Source organism: Amphiura filiformis, chromosome 18 (assembly GCF_039555335.1).
Source record: "Amphiura filiformis chromosome 18, Afil_fr2py, whole genome shotgun sequence".
In the NCBI taxonomy this organism is placed as follows: Eukaryota; Metazoa; Echinodermata; class Ophiuroidea; order Amphilepidida; family Amphiuridae; genus Amphiura; species Amphiura filiformis.
This window is the reverse complement of record NC_092645.1, coordinates 2,256,323-2,278,224: the sequence shown is the minus strand read 5'-3', so window position 1 is coordinate 2,278,224 and position 21,902 is coordinate 2,256,323. Positions and strand designations below refer to the sequence as shown.

General features: G+C 36.6%; 1 protein-coding gene across 2 annotated transcripts in view; it reads right to left on the bottom strand.

The window, feature by feature from the left end:
• Nucleotides 1-21,902, bottom strand: part of LOC140139741 (dnaJ homolog subfamily C member 5-like) — a 41,513-nt gene that overhangs the window by 6,163 nt on the left and 13,448 nt on the right. For both annotated transcript variants that reach the window (XM_072161449.1, XM_072161448.1), the window contains exons 2-4: nt 8,586-8,667; nt 5,655-5,711; nt 67-219 (exon numbers count right to left, since the gene is read on the bottom strand). In XM_072161449.1, coding sequence (XP_072017550.1) covers nt 67-219; nt 5,655-5,711; nt 8,586-8,667 — 292 coding nt within the window. The remainder of the gene's footprint in view (nt 1-66; nt 220-5,654; nt 5,712-8,585; nt 8,668-21,902) is intronic.

The window sequence follows — 21,902 nt, the reverse complement described above, 5'->3', positions numbered from 1 at the left end:
AATAAATTATAATTTGATGCAAAGCCTTCGTTCAGAAAAAGTATAATTTCTTTAGCAAGTACTCACCCTAAAGCATTTACTATTAACCAGGAAGTATAAATCTACATTTTCTTCTCCTATCTGCTCAGCTATATACAGACCAAACGAGCCGTACTCGTCGTATATTTGTCTCTTCTTCTCGTCACATAGAACTTTGTGCGCTCTGTTGATTTCTTTGAACTGCAGAAAATAAAATAAATAGAAGTAAGTATTATAAGTACATAAAAAATTGATTTCAGTTAAATAATGGCATCTACATATTATTTCCACCTTAACATATGGGTCAGAAATGGCAATCCTTTTTTTTTCAGAGAAAAACAATATACATATATTTCTTCATCAGTGTCACTCAGTTTTAGACTTTGTTTACACAGAGAGAAGGCGACTCCAATTGCAATCTCAAATTCAGATTGTACTATTTTGTAACTAAGGATTAGCATAAATTATTTATTGATGGTACATGTAGTCTACTTCAAAACAAATACGGACTAAGTCCACTTCAGGCTCTGTGTGATCAGGGTAAGCTGTATCTTTACTGTTAATGACAAAATACAAATATTCTGAGAATTGATTAGATATGAGTACTTAAAGAATTTGAGTTAATTTTTAACTTTACTACTGTGTAATCACATGACCATATTGATAAAATTTGTAACAATAATCCCAGGTAACCATTTTGATATTCACATTCCCTGTGTGGAAGATTAAGGTTGTGTCTCAATGGAGGAATAACCCAATATGAGTATGGTAGGAGGGGAACATTGGGGAGAAAAGTGCAGGGGGAGGAGAAAATCAACAAATTTTGCCAACAATTTAAGAAAAAAGAGGAAATTTTCAAAAAGTTTGGCTTTTCATGATGGGGGAGCAAAAGTTCTGACTGGGAGATCCCTCCTACACATACACACACACACACACACATTTTGAGGACAAATGAAATATTTTAGTACAAATAGAATCTATGCTTTAAATGATTATCTGCATGACAGCCTCTATTATTTCCTTATTTCAGACCCTGAAGGTGGCATAATGTATGTCCAGGTGCAACCCAACACTAAACACAACACAGATACCCAGTACTATTCCCAATAGAATTGTAAATCTGAAAGGTGAGATAGTTGAAAATTGGTTTTAATAATTCAATGTGCACCGAATATGCTATAGGCAGGAACTCCAGTCAAGAATGGGCTCTGTCTTGTCAATATACAGGCCAACTGGATAGAAAAATTCATTCAGGCTGTCGAGATTTCTGTTTTATGTGCTAAACCTTTTTCAACTGGAAAAAAAATCAGCCATTTGAACTTAATTGTTTGGTTTTTTTGTACATTTTTTGGGCCGACAAAAAACAAACTTCTGGTGGTCCAAAACAAGTCAACAATGGTTGATAACAACGGCTAGACCCGTGAAACAGTTTCATCAGGTTTAAATAATGAAATAAACAAATTTTTAATTTATCAAAACCAGTAATAGAAACTTACCATTTTCTTGCTGACAGTGGTTCACTGACAAAACTGTCAGCAAGAAGATTGTCAGTTTTTTCTACTGGTTTTGATAAATTGAAAACTTGTTTATTTGAAGGCTAGACCCTTTTAAAACAATCTGAGATTGGTAAAGAACAGTGAACTTTGGAATTAGCATAAAAATGCATTAAAATGAGTACAAACAAGCCCAACATTGGTTCAGTAGTTCTTAAGGGGTACTACACCCTGGCCAATTTTGTGCCTATTTTTGCATTTTTCTCAAAAATTATAGCACATTGGTGACAAGTAAGATATGTATATTATAGGGGCAAGGACTACAACTACTGTACTGAAAATTCAGCAAATCAAAGCAAGTAGTTATTGATTTATTGATGAAATATTGGTTTTCCCTCATTTTTTACTGTAACTCCACAACTGTTGTCTGTGCTGAAATAAAATTTCCAGTGCAGTAGTTGTAGTCCTTGCCCTATAATATACATATCTTACTTGTCACCAATGCGCTTATAATTTTTGAGAAAAATGCAAAAATAGGCACAAAATTGGCCAGGGGTGTAGTACCCTTAATGTGGAAGCCTATGGGTCACTCCATATGAAATCAAGGAGGCGTCCCACCTGACCCCTTCAGATTTGCTTTATATTGTAGTCATATGTTGTACCTGTAAACAAATAAAAACCTGCAAATTTGAGGTCTGTAGCTCTTACGGATTTTCTGTGGCAGCCATTTAAAGTTGGAGTAGGTGGGTCTAAATTTGGACCAAAAAGTTGCCCTTTAAATAAATTTCATCTTTGGGAGTCTGTGCCTTCTTTATAAAAAGAAAGAGAGGTCTGAAACTTTGTATACACACTAATTGCATGCCCAATTTGTCAACAAATAAAAAATATAAAAAATCTGTAATTGCGCGTTGTGTCACGGGGTCATTAAATATGCAAGAAAAAATGTAATGTTTTGTAAACTGGCAAGTTCAGCCCCCCTAAATTCACATTTTTTGTCAGATTAATTATTTTTTGTTATCACTGATGCTATGTATAGGATAAATACAATGCATATCCAAAAAATTGAGGTCACAACTCATTTACATTTCGAACAGCGCCCTCACGAAGATGAAATTTATTGCAAATTCAACATTTTCAGGGGCCCAAAGTCGATGTGGTCCACCTTCAAAATTTATAAAATATCACTTTTATATAACTACTAGTCTTGAATTACAACTTTGGTAAGTCCCAGTAATTGTATAGGTTGACTTCATATAAAATGACAAGCCCAAAGTTGACCATTTTCTTATGATTGCATGTAGTGCAAATGTGCAATTCGGAAGGCTTGAAAGTCAAATTGGCCACAATATTAAAAATAAATGATTAGATGAGTAGTTATTGGTCCTATTTACTTTTATTTCCATTTCATTTTCAATATATACAGATTTTCTATGGTAGCCATTTAAAGTTGGTGTAGATGAAAATTAATGCAAATTCACCATTTTCAGGGGGCCCAAAGTCGATGTGGTCAACCTACAAAATTTATAAAACATCACTTTTATATGACTACTAGTCTTAAATTACAACTTTGCTCAATCCCAGTAATTTTATAGGTTGACTTCATATAAAACAACAAGCCCAAAGTTGACCATTTTCTTATGATTGCATGTACTGCAAATGTGCCGAATTCGGAAGGTTTAAAAGTCAAAATGGCCACAATATTGAAAATAAATGACTAGATGCGTAGTTATTGGCCCTATTTACTTTTATTTCATTTTATTTTCAATATTGGGGCCAATTTGACTTTCAAGCCTTCCGAATTCGGCACATTTGCACTACATGCAATCATAAGAAAATGGTCAATTTTGTTTTATATGAAGTCAACTTATACAATTACTGAGACTTAGCAAAGTTGGAATTTAAGACTAGTAGTTATATAAAAGTGATGTTTTATAAATTTTGAAAGTGGACCACATCGACTTTGGGCCCCTGAAAATGTTGAATTTACAATAAATGTCATCTTCGTGAGGGCGCTGTTGAAATGTAAATGAGCTGTGACCTAAATTTTTGGATATGCATTGTATTTATCCTATATATAGCATCAGTGATAACAAAAAATAATTAATGTGACAAAAAATGTGAATTTAAGGGGGTTAAACTTGCCAGTTTACAAAACCTTGCATTTTTTCTTGCATATTTAATGACCCCGTGACACAACACGCAATTACAGAATTTTTTTATTTTATATTTTTTGACAAATTGGGCATGCAGTTAGTGTGTATACAAAGTCTCAGACATCTCTCTCTTTTTATAAAGAAGGCACAGACTCCCAAAGATGAAATTTATTTAAAGGGCAACTTTTGGGTCCAAATTTAGACCCCCTACTCCAACTTTAAATGGCTGCCACAGAAAATCCAAGAAGAGCTACAGACCTCAAATTTGCAGGTTTTTAATATTTTTACAGGTACAACATATGACTAAAATATAAAGCAAATCTGAGGGGGTCAGGTGGGGCGCCTCCTTGATTTCATATGGAGTAACCCCTATATGGCTAATGCTGGTTTCATACTACCCTGCCGCTTGCCGCTGAGCGGCGTGGCGCACGCGTATTGCAGACAAACAGACACAATCAAGGCTTGTCATTGGTTGAAACGCCCTGCCGCTTGCCGCAGCGGCAAGAGGCAGGAAAGTATGCTGGAGGCTTAACACATCAAGGATAGCTACTTGGTTTCTTTCTGGACATAATGATGATCAATGATATTAACTCAACTCACAATACCGTAAAGATTCGCCTAATGGTAGGGATGCCCACTGTCAATACAGTTTCCACTAGAACGATTTTTCATTTACTGTGTGCGTGCACTCACACACGTATTGTCTATGGAGAAACTGATCGATACAAGAAATCCCAGGCCTGTTAAATGGCGTATATACTTGTTTTGATCCAAATGTAGGCCTATATCAGGGTGTTTCAAGAAATTCCTGATTCCTCCGGAAAACATTAACCAAACTTTTTCCTGTTTGGTCAGTAAATAGAGAGGACCTTCCTTCATGAAGAGATCAACTTTTTTTAATGAAAAATTTAATGACATGAGAACTACAACAGGTTGAAGTGACACCATTCCGTGCATCAGGTGTTCAAACGCAATTATCTCCGAATTTGGAGTGAATCAGACAAGCAAACTTACATACTCATAAAATTAAACTATTTTTGAAGACAAAATGTGTAGGATGTTAAGAAATTTAAGAATGTTTAAGCCTACGCATGCCCATCTCAAATCATGCACTTCCCCATGCACTTCTCACTACCATGTCTATTTCATATGCTATCCATCATGGCTTCCATGCACACACAGTGTATTGCTCAATGTAGTAAAGATAACCTTTGAGTTGGAGCAAATTTCTCAAAATTGGTAGTGATTAATGTTACCAAACTTATGCCATGATGAAATATAATAATTTTTGAAGATAAAATGTGCTGACCTTAAAAGATTGAACAATGTTTAAGACTACCGCTTTTCATTTGAAATAATGCACTTATTGTTCATCTCCTCTATGGAGATATTTTCCATGGCGGCCATCTATGATCATGCTTGAGGTTTCACCAAACAAACCATGGGTTTTGAGGTCTTATATTTTTTGTTGTATGTCAACAAAATCGATTAAATTTTCAGGATGATCTTATTTTCATGTTGTTATAAGCAAATATAATGTTCCAGATAAGCTAGTTAATAAATACATTAAGAAAAAGTACCTTAAAGTTGCACTTTCTGTTAGTATTCCTTTTGGACTTTAACTTTTAACATGTTCTAGCAGCCCTATATAAAACCGTGACACTCGAAAGGCCATATCTCTGGAAAGAAACGTCCGATTAAGATTATTTAAACGCCAAAATGTTTCTTTCATCAATTCCCAGCCAATAAGTTAGGTCTGAATCAATTTAAAAGTACTTCAATTTTTAGTGGACATGCCTACTAATGGTGCATGGGCTCCCTTGACATAACTGCAATGTTAGGCACAAACTTACAAGTGGCCCTACAGTAAAAATCCCACCAGCAAATATGGGCAAGGACCCTTAATTCTTGTTCGGATATTCAAAGCATACCCTATGGCAAAGGAGACCATTATGCACCATTAGGGGAATCTATACGGCGATATATTTACCTTATCTTCTGCTGTTGGATCATCCCTATTTTTATCTGGATGATACCTGAGAGCCATCTGAAGAGGTAAAAATAGGAAAAAGAAATCAAAACTGGTTATTAAAGGTCCGTAACCCGATCGACAGCATCATCCCCGATTTTTTTCATTGTTGATGAGGTTTTGGTATCACATAATAGATACTATTTTTCTCATTACTATCCTGAAATTTGACGCTCCAAGTCGATGTATTTCGGAGAAATCATGAAACACAGCGGCTTTTACAGGTATACCAGTTTGTAAACAATGGTAAATACTTTGATTTCTGGGCCGGGAATTATGAACGAGCTAGCTCGTAATATCAGTCGCCTCAACAGCTACTTTGGTTTCAAGCGTCATACACATTCTGTGAAAAAGCGAACCACACTAACTGCTGAGGAGACGCGTCTAGACGGTGTGCCGTATTTAATTATAAAATTTCCACGATAGAGGCAGCGGGCCGATTAGCTCAGTCGGTTAGCGCGCGCTTCATGTTTCTACCCAAGAGGTAACCGGTTCAAAATCCGGTGTCGGAATGGGTTTTTTTTTCCTTTCCATTTTTAACCCAAACTTTTTTATTTTCATTTGAAATGTACATATTGCAAGGTGAAATATATTTTGTTTCCTTTTTCTGAAACGGTACGAAAAAAAACAAATATTTTTCGTTCAATACGGGCCGGGCATTGATTGTACAGCATGTCAGCATTAAATTTGTCATACTGAACGGAAATGGTTGTTGTTGCTTGCCTACCCAGAATGCAATTCACGTATACCAAGTTATTGGATTGCTAATTTGTCTATTTATTCACATTTACGCCGAAAATGCTCTTTTTTTTCACAAAGCAGCATAAAGGGGGCGATATTTGATATTATTATGTAATTTTAAAGACAATCCATATCCAAAACCAATAGGGTTACCCCCCTTTAAGCATACAAATAAATGAAGAAGTTGAGGCAGGGGTGTACTCGAACTTTTTTGGCCACTAGCCAGGTAACTTTACCAGCCGGACAGAATTTGAGAAATTGTACATGCCCGACATAGAGCCAGAGCCACACTCAATTTAAAAAGATGCACACTTTTGCAAACATCTAACTCGGTGAATTTTCGTTTAATATTTCACTATCTACAATGATTCATACACACTTTCAATCAATGTGATACAGTATTGTCAGGCACATATTCATATTTATTGGGAGGGTGCAGGACTTCCAAAATGTAGACCTTTTCCAAATGAAAAGGTGCGCTTATGCCGAATTTGGGGTAAAAAGCAGACACAACCACGGTACCACCTAAACATTGCCTTTTTTTGGACTTTCTGAACACTAAAAAGTGGACCTAGAAAGATCGGAAAACATATCCCATAATCCTAGAGTAGCTCAGCTGAGGGCTGCACTATTAACAGTTTATCATCTTCAATTTCTTACCCGGCAGGCAGGTGGGCACTTTTGAAAATTTACCTGCCCGACAGCAAAGTTACCCACCCCTGGCATTTGGTGAGGTGTTAAACTACATCCCTGGGTTAGGCAAACAAGTCAGTTACTCTGTACCTCCTTGAGGGAATGCTGGCACACATTGGTGGCAGATCAAGGCTCTCCTCACATATGACAGAACCGTGCAATGGACACTGCCGAGAAATTGCCTAGTAATGACATCATATGTGACATGATCAAGGGGAATGAGTCACATGTCGACCCTGGTCGAAAATGAGTTTTACATACATGTGTGACTTGTCATGTCATAAGGAGACACTTTTGGGCAGGTTATCAATTTTGAGGTTTTTACATATCTATAAAATAGAGATATTTTGCTCCACAATGCCGTTTTCCCCAATGAAATTGGACATTCCTAAGCGAAGATATTGAGTTCGTAAGTTATGGTATTATAAAATTGGAAATTGAGATATCGGCCTTTAAAAATATTATTGACAATGTTCAGAGTAGGAATTACCTTGAAAAATGTCTCAAAAAATACAAGATGCCAGTTATATTCCGGTCTGACACTATTGGCCAATATTTTTAACATTAATAACATCACAAATTGCAAGAAACCCAAATTGTGAAAAAATCACCCCGGGTAGATTTTTGGCTATTTCTCCATTTTACGATCCTGCCCAAAAGTGTCTCCTTTTGACATGACACGTCACATGTTTCTAAAGAGGACATTTAGAGAAACTGAAAACCCTATGTTGATACGACTTTTCTTTGTGAAGTTACGTCACTTAATCAATCGCTAAAAACAATATAAAACAAAAGAATTTTAACACTTTCTTTGCCAATATCTCAAAATCAATATTAGCGACATCCGACTCATTTCCCTTGATCGTGTCACATGTCAACTCATCTATAAACTATAGAATACATGCATGTAATTACACAAAATGTTTTTCTGCCAAATATTTCATAAAAGGGGTTTATCTGTTGTTGTTACAGATGCTGAAACACCTGTGATTGAATACCTACCTTGCTACTAAAATAAGTCACAGATTCACAAGTTAATTTGCTGAATTGATTGATGACAATTACTACCAACTGTTTCAAAATCATCCACATTAGGCATGTCCACAGGTGCTATAGTATGGTGTCAACATATTTATTATATATGCAAATGGTGTTATGTTTAAAAAAAGTGCTGAAAATTAATGATCACTACCCACCCCCTTTTTGGGATTCTTGAGCGCTCGGGGTAAAAATATTTGGGTCAATAACTAATCATTTTGGTTTGGGGTGCCGTCATTTTGTATCCTTGACCTTGGCGCCACAACCACTAGCTACGTCACTGCTTCCATCTGCAATTCCAGAACTGATGTCATCAGGTATTATGAAACCTGACGATTATCGTATGGACGCATTCGGGGATTGACTTGGGAATCGCAATTCTGAATCTCAAGAATTCTATGACCGTGTTAAATAACTAACCTTTCTGTATGACTTTTTAATTTGTTCTGGATCTGCTTCTTTTTCTACTCCCAAGAGCCTGTACAGGGATTCCCCTGACGTACTGAAATATAAAAAGAAACAAAGAGAAAAAACAACACTGTTAATTACAGAACATCAGGACTGTTATTGAAACATTGCAGATGAGATATTAGCTGTTCCATCCAACTCCACTGACACCTTATCATGGTTGTTTGATGTGATCATTTATTAATTTTTCTAACAAAACTTTATTATAATGTTCCATTCTCGACCTGAATAATACCAACAGCCATCACACTAATAAACTGTATACACATATATTTTGTAGCAATTTTTAACATAGTTTTTCATTTCTATATCAAATTATTCATCTTTTTCTGCTTTTTTTGTGTAATTTCAATTCTATAAACTGTACATTTGTGTGCAAATTGAGGGCGCTATTTACATATATTTTGAATTTAAATTAGCCCAATAAGGCAAAAAAAAAAAGTTTGTCTCAAAGCTCGCGCGCGCATTTGTAAATTCGTGAGATTTGGAAAAAAATAAAAGCGAAATTTTTTTTTATTTCAAAATTTTTTTTCTCCAAATACTATGAAAAAAGTCGGGAATAAAAAAATTTAAAAAATCGCATTTGTTTTCAAACCACTTGTGAGCTTTGAGACAAACCATTATTTTTTTTTGGCCTAATATGCTCAAGTTATACCTTACATTTCATGATAAAAAGTTTTTTAGGCCTATGTTCACTGGAGTGGCATGAAACACACAGCCCTGTAAATATTGATTTTTCAAAGTAAATGTGAATAATACCTAATATAAAGGGCCAAGGAAATCAATGAGGTGTCACTGGAGCTAGAATGGATTTATCATTTATTATAATTCATAATTTATAGTCCATCCAATCAAACAAAATGTCCATAGTGAGAACTGTTTTGTTGCAAAAGTGGACTCAAAATATAAATTAACCCCAGACGGAGACAATGAAACACAAGGCAACAGCAAATTTTGGCAATACTTATTGGCCATCAGGATAGACAATAATTTTATTTTCATAAACAAAGATTTCAGCCATTATATCATTAAAAGCAAAGGGTTTGTACACAACCCTGGAATGAAATCAGAAAGGATGGGATTCCAAGATAAAAGCAAAAATACTCAACCCAATTTTTCTGTTCTCCAGCAAACACCCGACTGGAGAATCTGAATCCCAATCGCAAATTCAAAGGGGAACTCCAGAATAAGAGCAAAATTGTCTATTCTACAGCAAGCATTACTGAGGAACGTGGAGCCCACAAATAACCCGACAAAGTGATTTTTTTATAATGGCCGAAACTTTCCACTCTATCAGCTTTTCATTATATAATTAGTGCATACAATCAATTGCCCCAAAGGCTACATTCATTGGAGTTAAGCCTCTAGGTATCATACCTGGAAGCTACAATGACTGATATTAATATGAAATATAGAGATACAGGTGCATAGAAGTGGAAGATGCAAGATAAAAGAAAACAAACATCTCCTTGTTTAATATGTGGCTTGTCCTCTATGTATTACTGGTATACATGTATGTAATTAAACATGACATGTTAACTCTTGATTGATAAGTCTGTCTTCTGTGAGGACTCCTTCCTATATGTTAGAAATTTTTTGAAAACAGATCTGTTGTAATAATGCTATATGCTGCAGTTAAATTTTATGCTGCTGCTATATAGCATTATAATGGATTTTGACCGAGCATGTCGGGAGCTTCTCATTTATTTGCTATTTTATATCAACAAGGATATTTGAGATTCCAAGATGAAAGCAAAATACTCAACCAATTTCTGTTCCACACAGCAACACTATACTGAAGAATCTGAATCCCAAAGCAAATCCAAAGGGGAAAATTAATACAAATCCTCATGGGATTCCATGATAAAAGCAAAATACTCAACCCAATTTCTGTTCTACAGCAACTACCCGACTCAAGAATCCATATCCCATAAAAATTTCTTTATCCATATCATTATCTGTGTTCAAATAGCATGCCTAGAGCATGCTATATTATCATGCAACTATTTAAATTGTTTTCCTTAATTATGTAAGGAAAGTAGTACCTGTTTTTTAAAAACAACTTATGATTTGCTTGAAAAAAAATTATGTGCTTGCCTTAACATTTTGACAAACACATAAGTTCCCCTTTAATTGGGAGAGGTGGGTGGGAATTAAAATTTTCGTCTATCCATTCTGGTAACCAATACTGTAATGAAAACAAATCACCTCCGACGGTGACCTAGCGCTGACGAGAGGGCAGCTCTCATTGGTCAACACACGATGCTGTCACACAGCTATGGCAATACCCGGAAAACACAGACCTGATCGGTATGAACCGGAATTGCTTCCGCGTGGGGTCAAATTTGTTTTCTTACTGTTTCATGTCAGAAAACTTTATTATCTGCTTCACTTTGAAATGAACCACTTGTCTTGAATCACTGAAATTTCAGTGAAGTAATTGGATTCCTTGCCCCTATAATACAATACATAACCTTTGTTACCAGTGTGTAGTTATTTTTTAAGAAAAATGCAAAATTAGTCACAAAATTTATCAGGGGGTGTAGTACCACCTTAAGTTTTCTATACAATAATATCAATCTTTTTGTTCTGACCACAAACTGTGAAAATTACTGTGCTGCAAAACACTCCACTTTTGCAGTATTGACAACATGCACACGCCGGTATGTATAGAAGTCTGTGGTTCATTGTGTAGTGTGCACTGTCGGTGGACAGGGGTAGAATTCCACATGCATTTTGACAACAGCATTTTGCAAGAATCTTTCTTATTACACAACAGCCCCTTTACCTAGTGTGAAGGCCAAAAACTGATACATAAAAATCAACATAAAAAAGCACTTTTGGAAGAAAAAAAAAAACATATTTGATCAATTGTACCAGTCATTATGTAGCCAGGCCTCATTACAACTAGGGATGGTGAATTTATAATTAAGATTGAGTGAAAAACAACAATGCATTGATATTGATTGATTTATTAGATTTGGGAAATAATAAATGAATAATTAAGACAGTACATCAATTGTACGACAGCTGTTACAACAGTGTGTGTGCATATACAGGTCCAGAGCTCTTGTATGTACTGCACATGTACACATTGGTATATAAAAGTCTGCATAAAAGCAACTACAGGAAAGGCTACTCCGGTAAAGTAACATGTCCTATCCTGCCAAAAGTAACATGTCATCTTTTTTTATGTCTAATTTTGGTTAACTTTTTTTATTTTTATGTATCAGGACTCGGGAGAGCTATATTATACCGTCTATTTAATAATAATCAGTGACAAAATCGTCCAGCTGATCCACTACCAAAATAACTTAAATATCGTCAATGTATTTGCACATCATGTAGCACTTTCATGCTGAAATGGACCAAAATAAGGATATTTTTGGCCTAAAAAAGGCCAAAACATAGACTGCTTTGCATTCCCTTTTTGTCAAACAATTCACACCATTTACATGTATGCCATTCCATGAAACACATCCCCAGTGACTGCTCTGCCCAGAGAAAACACATTTTTTCTTGGGTGTCGCGGTTTTTGGATTGGAATGGTTCTCGTTCTGAACTTGTAATCATTGTGAGATGACTTGATATTGAAGAATTTCCAAAAGGGGCTATGAAGTAGACTAGCCAAAATAGGAAGATGAACATCACATGTTGTCCTGGTATTCACCTGCCCCCTGTCAGTACACCATTGCTAGCTATATAATGGCAAAAGCTGGATAGAAAAGTAGCACATCAAATAACAAAGTAGCCGGCCACCCGAACAGGCCTGTGCTATATTGCCGCCACTCTGCAAATTTTCAGTGACTATTATATATACTAGCGGGTACCCGCGCTTCGCGCGGGCCCCCGCTAGATGAGTAAATGGGAGCGGTTAGTAAACGGGATCGGTTAGTATAAACGATGGAAATGGTAATCATGTCAATTGGTATCGCTTTTAACAGCTCAATTATTACGCTGTTAGTGATGTGGTAGGCCTACCATTTGTTGCCTCTACTTTGTAAACGACGTTCTTTCTTTTCTTACTTTCCCGTTCTTTCTTTCTTGCTTTCCCGTTCTTTCTTTCTTGCTTTCCGTTCTTTCTTTCTTGCTTTCCGTTCTTTCTTTCTTGCTTTCCGTTCTTTCTTGCTTGCTTTCCCTCCTTTTCTCTTGCTTTCCCTCCCTTTCTTTCTTGCTTTCCTCCCTTTCTTTCTTGCTTTCCTCCCTTTCTTTCTTGCTTTCCCTCACTTTCTTTCTTGCTTTCCCTTTCTTTCTTTCTTTCTTTCTTTCCTTTCTTTCTATCTTCCTTTCTTTCTTTCCCTCTTTCTTTCTTTCTTTCTTTCTTTCTTTCTTTCTTTCTTTCTTTCTTCCCTCTTTCCTTCCCCTTTTACTTATTTTTCTTTGTCTTTCCCTTTTTTCTTTCAGTTTCTCTCTTTCCTGCGTTCCATTTCTCTTTATGTTTCTTGCTTGTTCACTTTCTTTCTCTCTCTCTCTCTCTCTCTTCTTTCTTTCTTTCTATCTGTCTGTCTATTTCTTCTTTGTTTTCGTTTCTCTCTCCTTTCTCTTTCTTGCTTTCCCGTTGTTTCTTTTTTTTCTTTCTTTCTTTCTTTCTTTCTTTCTTTCTTTCTTTCTTTCTTTCTTTCTTTCTTTCTTTCTTTCGTTTCTTTCCCTCTTTCGTTCCCACTTTCCTTCACCTCTTTCGTTCCTTTTTTCCTTCCTTCCTTCTTCTTTCTTTACATAGGCATAAATCCCGGGATGAGTAATAAATTCCTCAATATTTCGATAAGGGCATGATCTACTGAATCACCTCCATGTTGACGCATGTATGTGGGTTCCTTTATTTCTTTCGCTCGTTCTTTTTATATGTGTTTCTGTTTCATCAAGTAGGCCTATAGCAACATTGGGTTTCAAGAAGGTTGAGTTACATAGCGTAAATTCGGTGTTGGGGTGGGTATAACCCCCCCAATGTTTTGATAAGGTCAATGGTCCGTACAATCACCCCAAGTTCACACATGTATAATAGTCTTATAATAGATGTGGGTTTCTGACCAAATTAACCTCATTTTTGGCCAAACTAAAAAGTGCCAATTTTTGCGGTCTTCGTGCGCATTTGTTCCACTTTTGCACAATATAATTCACCAGTAGGCCTAATTAGCTTGCCATAAATTATTCTGTCGCCAAGATGCTGGCTTCACTGTAGGCCTATTGCAAGAAATTGATTTAAACGGACCCATCCCCATGCCATGTCAAGAGAAATCTACGCCATTGTTAATGTTGCCAAAAGATGCCGGATTCACTATTAATATGCCTACTTCAAGAAATGTTTTCATCCCTCCCCTAATGTCAAAAAGAAATCTACGCCACGGATATTTAGCGGTTGCGGTTTTATACCATGCTATAATCTGCTAATAATGCCCCACACTCCCCATCGAAATTCATCACAACATGACAAACGAATAAACTCAAATTACTTTCCAATACCGTATATATGCCTAGGCCTACCTTGAATTTAAAATCTTCGGAAAGTCATCACAAAAGAAGTTTCCGAAAGTCATAATTTGCATAAACGAATGCAGTTGATTTATTAGTATAGCCGTTGCGGTTACCATGCCGCATAATGCCCACTCTCCGTCGAAAGTCACCACGAACGGATAAACTAATATCACTTTCAAAATTATGAGATCACTTGGACCATTTATTTTCAAAATACGTAACTTAAAACCACCTTTGTCTCAGCCATTAATTGAATAGTTCCGTCTAAGAGATGTGATATTTTCCGTCTTAGATGAAACTGGAAGTTTTGTTACCATTAGCGGCGTCGGAAGTTGCCACGACCTGTGCGTAATCCGCGTATAGCAACGCAGCAACGGACCGTAAATAAGCGGGCCACCATTGGTTGATCACCGAATAAATCCAAATAATTATTTGTATTTATTAATTTATCTATCTATCTATGCATTTACCATTCATCTGGAAATGCTAGAACTTATTTATTTATCTATTTATTAATTTATAATTTATCTATAATCTCCGAGATGATACCGATGAATCGATCAGTTCCTCTTCAAAGTATCGATTATCGGCAAGTTCCTCTTTAATAGTATAGATATGTCATAATTTGTATAGAATAAATCCTACCAGGCTAAAGAATGTTAATTATATGATTGTACATCTTTATAAATTTGAGATGATTGAATAAAATACCTGGTGGGTGGTTGATTTACAACCGATTCAACACAAATTTGGGATGTGTACACTTCAAGGGATTTTTTAAGCTAGATGGTTTGTTTAGTGACGAAGGAGCACAAACCGGCCGGGACCCAAACTACTACATTGTAACTGTCTATTGCAAGGGTTTTTCATCCCAGCTACATATACTTTTGGTACATATCATTAGATTTAAATACAATTTACTTTGAGGACTGTTTAATTTTTAAAAATATACATTTTTATTTGCCATAAAATGTGTATTATAATATCGCGAATTTAAAAAAAAATCAAAATTATTTGATATCAGAAGGACATTCTTTGTACATTCAGAATGCAATTCCATATGTTTGATGTGCTCTCATCTCCCAGAAAAAATACTGTGCAAATGTTGCTTCCCGAGCCCTTAAGCATACAATGATTTGGCATCACAACTAGCCACCAGTTTATTACTTTTATTCATTAATACTGTTAAAGAAAAATATTTTTGTGACTTAAAATGTTTGCGATTTGAAAAGAACTGTCATTTTTTTAGCATGTAATTTTCGCTAATTTGATACAATTTTGTACCGCCGAAATGTATTTGAAAATGAAATGTTTGCAAGCGTGGAAATTTCGCTAATCCATGCCACTTGTGAAAATACAAAATACCATGCACACGTAAATATTTCATCTTTGCAATACTACTACTACCTCCCTCTGACTAGTCTGGTCTACCTATAGGCATTTCTTGGTTCACTTGCATTGTACAAGCATGTGTTTCTATCATTACATAGTAATACCATCATACAATATGTATGCCTATAGTCTGATCGGCTCGTAATCGGCGGGCCTTATAAATCGCGGATTAATATCAATGTGAAAACTTGCCAGAAGTATCACAAATTATTATTTAAGTCCTTTAATTTGTTTATACTTTAAAACACGCACAAATAGACCAGACAGGTCAACAAAATCACTCTCCATCTGGGTCTACTTTTCAGCGTAGTAAACCTAACAATTTCCGCTGATTACGAGCTGATCAAAGTATGTGTTGGGCCAATGCACGTTTCGCAATATTGCTGGTGATAAATGGTGTACACACATCAGTTATTTACAGTTTGATCTGTCAATGTCATGCAAGTAAACAGTCAATATAGCAGGAATTCCGGACTTACTATTTTTTTTTTATACATCAGGGATGTTTATTTATTCTCCTGAAAGCTGTGTTACTTTTTGTGCTATAACCAAATTATAGTGGTGCAGTTTGATAAAGTATTATGGAAAATCTCTGAAAACCCCTTTAAAGTTGAGTGGGTGTCACTTCACTTTCTTAAATCTTTTTCTTTCTTTTCTTTTTGTAAACCTTGGTGAATCATTGATTTAGAGTATTCACTTCAGACATTCTACATTTTATTCCCATGATGCATGACACTCATGGTATGATGTATGAGCAGCCACATATAATCCTCATCAAAACTGGCTGCAGAAATTAGGATTTTTCCAGGGGGGGGGGGGACTCTCACATGGAGGGCAAAATCTGACCGGGGACCTCTTGCACCATAGTAAATGACATCTTGAAATTAAAATTCCACCCATAATTCCATTGACACTACAATGTAGAATAATAATGTTGAACTTTGATCCTACGATGTATCTCAGGCAAGGAAATGAACTACAGTGCCTTTTTAATGTAAATAAACAGAGTACGATAACCTATGTTCCGCTGTACATATCTTGAATATAACATGTTAACTACAGTATAAGACATGTAATATCCTACACTGAAATTCATGCCAAAAGAATATTAATACAGACTTATTTGATTACGATAAATTTGTGAGAATTTCACCTGAAATAAAATGCTTTTTTTTTTTTCTATATTCTTTTTGAGGCAATCACTCCACATGTACAGATGAATCTAGCTTAGTAAAAAACATATTTAAAGAAAGATCTTGGCAGGCAACTTGTAAGGCAAAAAAAGGGAGATCACATTAATATCATAAGAAGTATTAAAATTGATGTTGACTTTGCCCTTTAAGTATGCAGATTATGAATACAGCAGAGTGAACCTTAATCTGTCACACTGTAATGAGCTTGTAACAAATGGCTGCGGAAATTTCACAAACGTGGTGATGGGATTCTAGATTAGGTACAAAACCATCCCAATAATGTGATACAATTAGACCAAGGAAATGTATGCTTAGCTTATAAACAATGTATACAGTATACACTCCCTCCTGTCTGCACAGACATCAACACACCAACAGCTGAACAAAACACCAGCAGTTACTATCTGTATGCTACTATAGATGATGGTACAAACAATTAATTACATGGGGCTAAAATTGGGAGGGATGCATCAGGACATCTAAAAATGTTTCTGTTTGAACCATTTTCTTATTTTTTTTAGATCCTGAAAGCCAAGTCATTTGCATTCTCTTGTCCATCTTTATAAAAAATCCACATCCTTGTGAAGTGATGCAATATTGTAAAATAGTAAAGTCTAATTTATAGGCCCCTTTTTGGAAATTCATAGCCAATATTAACGCATCTCACAATGATTAAAAGGTCGAAACAAGAACCACTCACATCTGATCAGGAACACCATGATGAAACAAGAAAAGAAAAAAAGGACAGAGCAGTAATGGGGAGGTGTTGTTTTGTGGAGAGGCACACAGGAAGCTGATGGGGGTGAATTGACAAGCGGTTTTAAATCATAAAGGGTCTCCAAAGCAGTCTACACAGGTAGAACCTGGTAAAACATGGGCCCTAAGCAATGTGGTATAGACACCGGTACAAGCAGCAATATTTTGTCATCAAGCCTGTGGCAGATACATAATTACCAGCCTGAGTTCAATATCTGCCTGGGCGTAACAACATGGCATGCAGTAGGGATGGTCACTTTATACTTAGGATATTAGAACTAACCCCAAACCCGACGTCTCTCGAACAGGGAGCGTAGTGAGCAGTTGGAAAATCTTTAGATTGATCATACAGGCATCAGAGTACAGCCTAGAAGCATGTGCTAGGGATATACAGACTGAGACTCAGTGAGACTAGTCTCAGTGTACAGATCACTCATCTGGTGTAGTGTATTGTTCACTATTTTCATTACATTTACAAGAATCAGAGCTGGAAAATATGTACATTTCCCGGGAATGTAATTCATTGAATTGAAAATTTCCCGCGAGAAGTGATTGGGGAAATCCAGGTACCCCAAAAAATGCAAGCAAGAAATAGAATTAGTATGCATTGCTACATGTAGCTCAATAGAATCAAAAGTAATAAGCATACAACTTTGCAATTAGCAGTATTTTTCTGGTTTCCAACCTTGAATAACAAGAAATTTATGCACATCTCGAAAACTAGTACAGATGCAGGAGATGCAGGATTCAAACTCTTTTGCAATGACCTGTCTTTTTTGAAAAATTCATGAAAAATTATGAAAATTAAATATATCTGCCTATCAAAAGTAGGCAAATTGACCAGGCTTCAGCATCACTGCATGTATAAATAGATGAACACATCCATGTTTGAATCAGGGTTGCCAAAACATTTCAGCCCGAACAGTGGGTCAAATAATCCAAAAGTCGCCCAATTTTTCTCTTTTAATACCATTGGTTTCTATGGGGCAGGAAACTATCGGAAGTCGCGGGAGCCAATGTTGAAAAGTCGCCCAAATTTTTTCTTAACCATTGGTTTCTATGGGACAGGAAATTGTCAAAAGTTATGGGAAAATCTTCAAAAGTCGCCTAATCGGGCTACTAAATCATGGGTTTGGCAACCCTGGTTTGAATGCAAATTGATTTATTGATTTGAGACTCCAGTAATGTGTTATTTTTACAACCAGTACTACTAGGGACTAAATGCAATCAATAAATAGAAACATTTTATTTTACTTACAATGCAATGTATGAATAATATCATTCATAAATTCTTCCTTCAAATTGCTAATTTAAGTTGAAATTATTTTGTGGAAAGTGGTGTATCCTGCATTCCAATCAATAGAAATTTGTTTCAGCAATGAACTTGTATAATAAATGTATTTAGTAACAATATCTTCTTGCTGTGGGTCTTTGAGCCAGTTCGGTGTCTGCTCGGTGTCTGGTTTTTATAATTAAGACTTTGGTTTCAGCTGTATGTTTTTATGCTTTCTCTCCCCAAAAAGCCCCAAGTACAGGTGATTAAAAAAAGTGAAAAAAAAAATAGTGCCGGTATCACAAATTCTCCCTTCAATTTATGTAACCGTTTTAATAATTGTAATTAATTTTGTAGTAAATTGTACATCATTATCATTGCATAATTTATCTGTAACCACTCGGGCATAAGCCCACCCCTCTAGATGGGTGATTTCCCTCTCAAATTTGGGGTGGTTTATAAACGGGGAGAGGCTAGTACTTGGAATTTTTTTTAATTTTCCTAATTACATAGGCCTAACATAAGATCATTAACACTGAAGCAAAAAAAATAAAAAATAAAAGCACCAAAAGCTTCAACACCATCTGGATGCTTTAGATGATTGGTGTAAGGTCAACGATATGCTTCCAAAGCCAGCCAAATGTCATGTTTTGCATACATGTATATGTACTTTTTTTTGAAAAAGCCTGTCCAACTCCCATGGGGTGGTGAGGTCCTTCAGGCTGTCAATTGCATGAAGTTACTTGGCTTGGCCTGGAAATTACTTGGCCTGGAAATTCAAAATAATCTAGGATGGGACATACAAGTTTAAAAAACATGATATCTCGTGCTAGTAGATGTTTATTCATGCTCTACATTGTATGCTCTTTGTAAACATGCTGCTCCAGTTGAGCGTATTATGCTGGCCGCTTTACGCTGTACTGACTCCAACTTATATATGTTCAGAATAGATTTATAAGCACTAGCAGTGGCTTTATGCTCTGCATGTGGTGCAGGGGTGTACCGTGTAAGTTCCTGCGGACCACACCCGGAACTTTGTTGGCTTTTGAGCTGATGTGGTTTTCAGATCTTTATTTACGTGAATTCTGAAAGCGTGTGAGCCTGTTTGGACTGTCCTAATTTGTAGTTTGAGTAGATTTTTCCTGGAGTGTGAGAGCTTGAGTGTTATGCATTTGTCTAGTTAAACTACATCTGTCAAGTGTTTTGCCAGATGTTAAGACTAGGCAAAAAATAAAATGTTTGGTTGCCTTTTCAAGAGAAAAATTTGGAGGGTCGGTAGATTGATCCTTTTTTTTTTCATGGGCTCTACCTCCATTTTTCCTCCATTTTGAAAAGGCTAGTATTGACAAATGCTTGATAACTTTATGGTTAAAAAATGGTGCGTTTTTGGACTGAATTTAAATGGAAATACTTCTTGTTTTTATGATACATCTATCTACTATACTAAAATAACCAGCGAAGTCTGTCTGTCTGTCTGTCTGGTTGTCCGGCTATGCGTTTCGCCGCGCTTCGACGCATCGATCCGATATTTCGGATATGGATATGTATCGGGAAAAGCATGTTGACCGGGTGGTTTTGAAGGTCACCGGAGGTCAAGGTCAAAGGTCAAAATTTCAAACTTTGTCCGATCGGGCCCAAACTTGGTGGGTGGAATCCTTGATACGAGGGGAATGTATGCGCGAAATAAAATCCGAGGTCAACCGAGGTCAAAGGTCATTACGGAGGGTTCAAATTTCAAACTTTGTCCGATCGGGCTCAAACTTGGTGGGTGGAATCCTTGATACCAGGGGAATATATGCGCGAGATAAAATGCGAGGTCAACCGAGGTCAAAGGTCATTACGGAGGGTTCAAATTTCAAACTTTGTCCGATCGGGCTCAAACTTGGTGGGTGGAATCCTCGATATGAGTGGAACACGATAAAATATAATCGAGGTCATCCGAGGTCAAAGGTCATCCAGGGGCTGCATTTTAAACTTCGCCTGATTTCGGGTAAAACTTGATGAAAGTAATTCTCCATATCACGGGAGCACGAACAAAATCAAACCGAGGTCACTCGAGGGCAAAGGTCATATGGGGTCAGTATGCCCAACTGGGCTTAAAAATGGTAGAAAGAAACATCGATATGAGGAGAATGTGTCAAAAAGTCATCAGGGATCAAATAGCATTACCATCAGTTACTCTCACAGCAACGGGTGAACTAGTACTAATAAAATAATAAGCGGTCTCTATCTGTCTATCTGTGTATCTATCTATACTGTCTGTCTGTCCGGCTATGCGTTTCGCCGCACTTCAATGCATCGTGCTGAAATTTTGGATATAGATAGGTATTGGGAAAAGCATGTTGGCCATGTGGTTTTCAAGGTCATCGGAGGTCAAGGTCAAAGGTCAAAATTTCAAACTTTGTCCGATCGGGCCCAAACTTGGTGGGTGGGATCCTTGATACGAGGGGAATATAATGCGTGAAATAAAATCGAGGTCAACCGAGGTCAAAGGTCATTACGGAGGGGTCAAATTTTAAACTTTGCCCGATCGGGCTCAAACTTGGTGGGTCGAAAACCTTCGTATGAGGGGAGCATGAAAAACATTATATGGAGGTCATCCGAGGTTAAAGGTCAAAGGTCATGGATTTCAAACTTTGTCCTATCGGGCTCAAACTTATAGTGGGTGGAATCCTTGATACGAGGGGAATATATGTGCAAAACAAAATTGAGGTCAACCGAGGTCAAAGGTCATGTAGGGGCTAAATTTAAACTTTGCCCTATTGAGCTTAAACTTGATAGGTGGAATCCTTCGTATGAGGGGAGCATGAAAAAATTACACCAAGGTCATCTGGGGTCAAACAGTATGGCTATCATGCCAGTGCTCTCACAGCATCAGGGCTCTCACAGCTGCAGGTGCACTAGTGTATTTAATAAATAAAATGAGTGAATAACAAATACACAATGTCCTTGATACTGTCCAAATTTAAGGTTTTGTCTAAAAAAGTGATTAAAAAAAAACCCCAAGATTTCCAATTTTGGGTCGGTCTCTGAGGGCAACCAAACATATTTTTTTTTGGCCTTATCAAGGTCTGACTGTAAACCCATAACATCTAGAGTTGTCGTGGATGGGATGATATGTCATAACACAGTCGTCGGCAAATAAACAGACCTCAGTCGTGATTTCTTGGGGGAGGTCGTTTA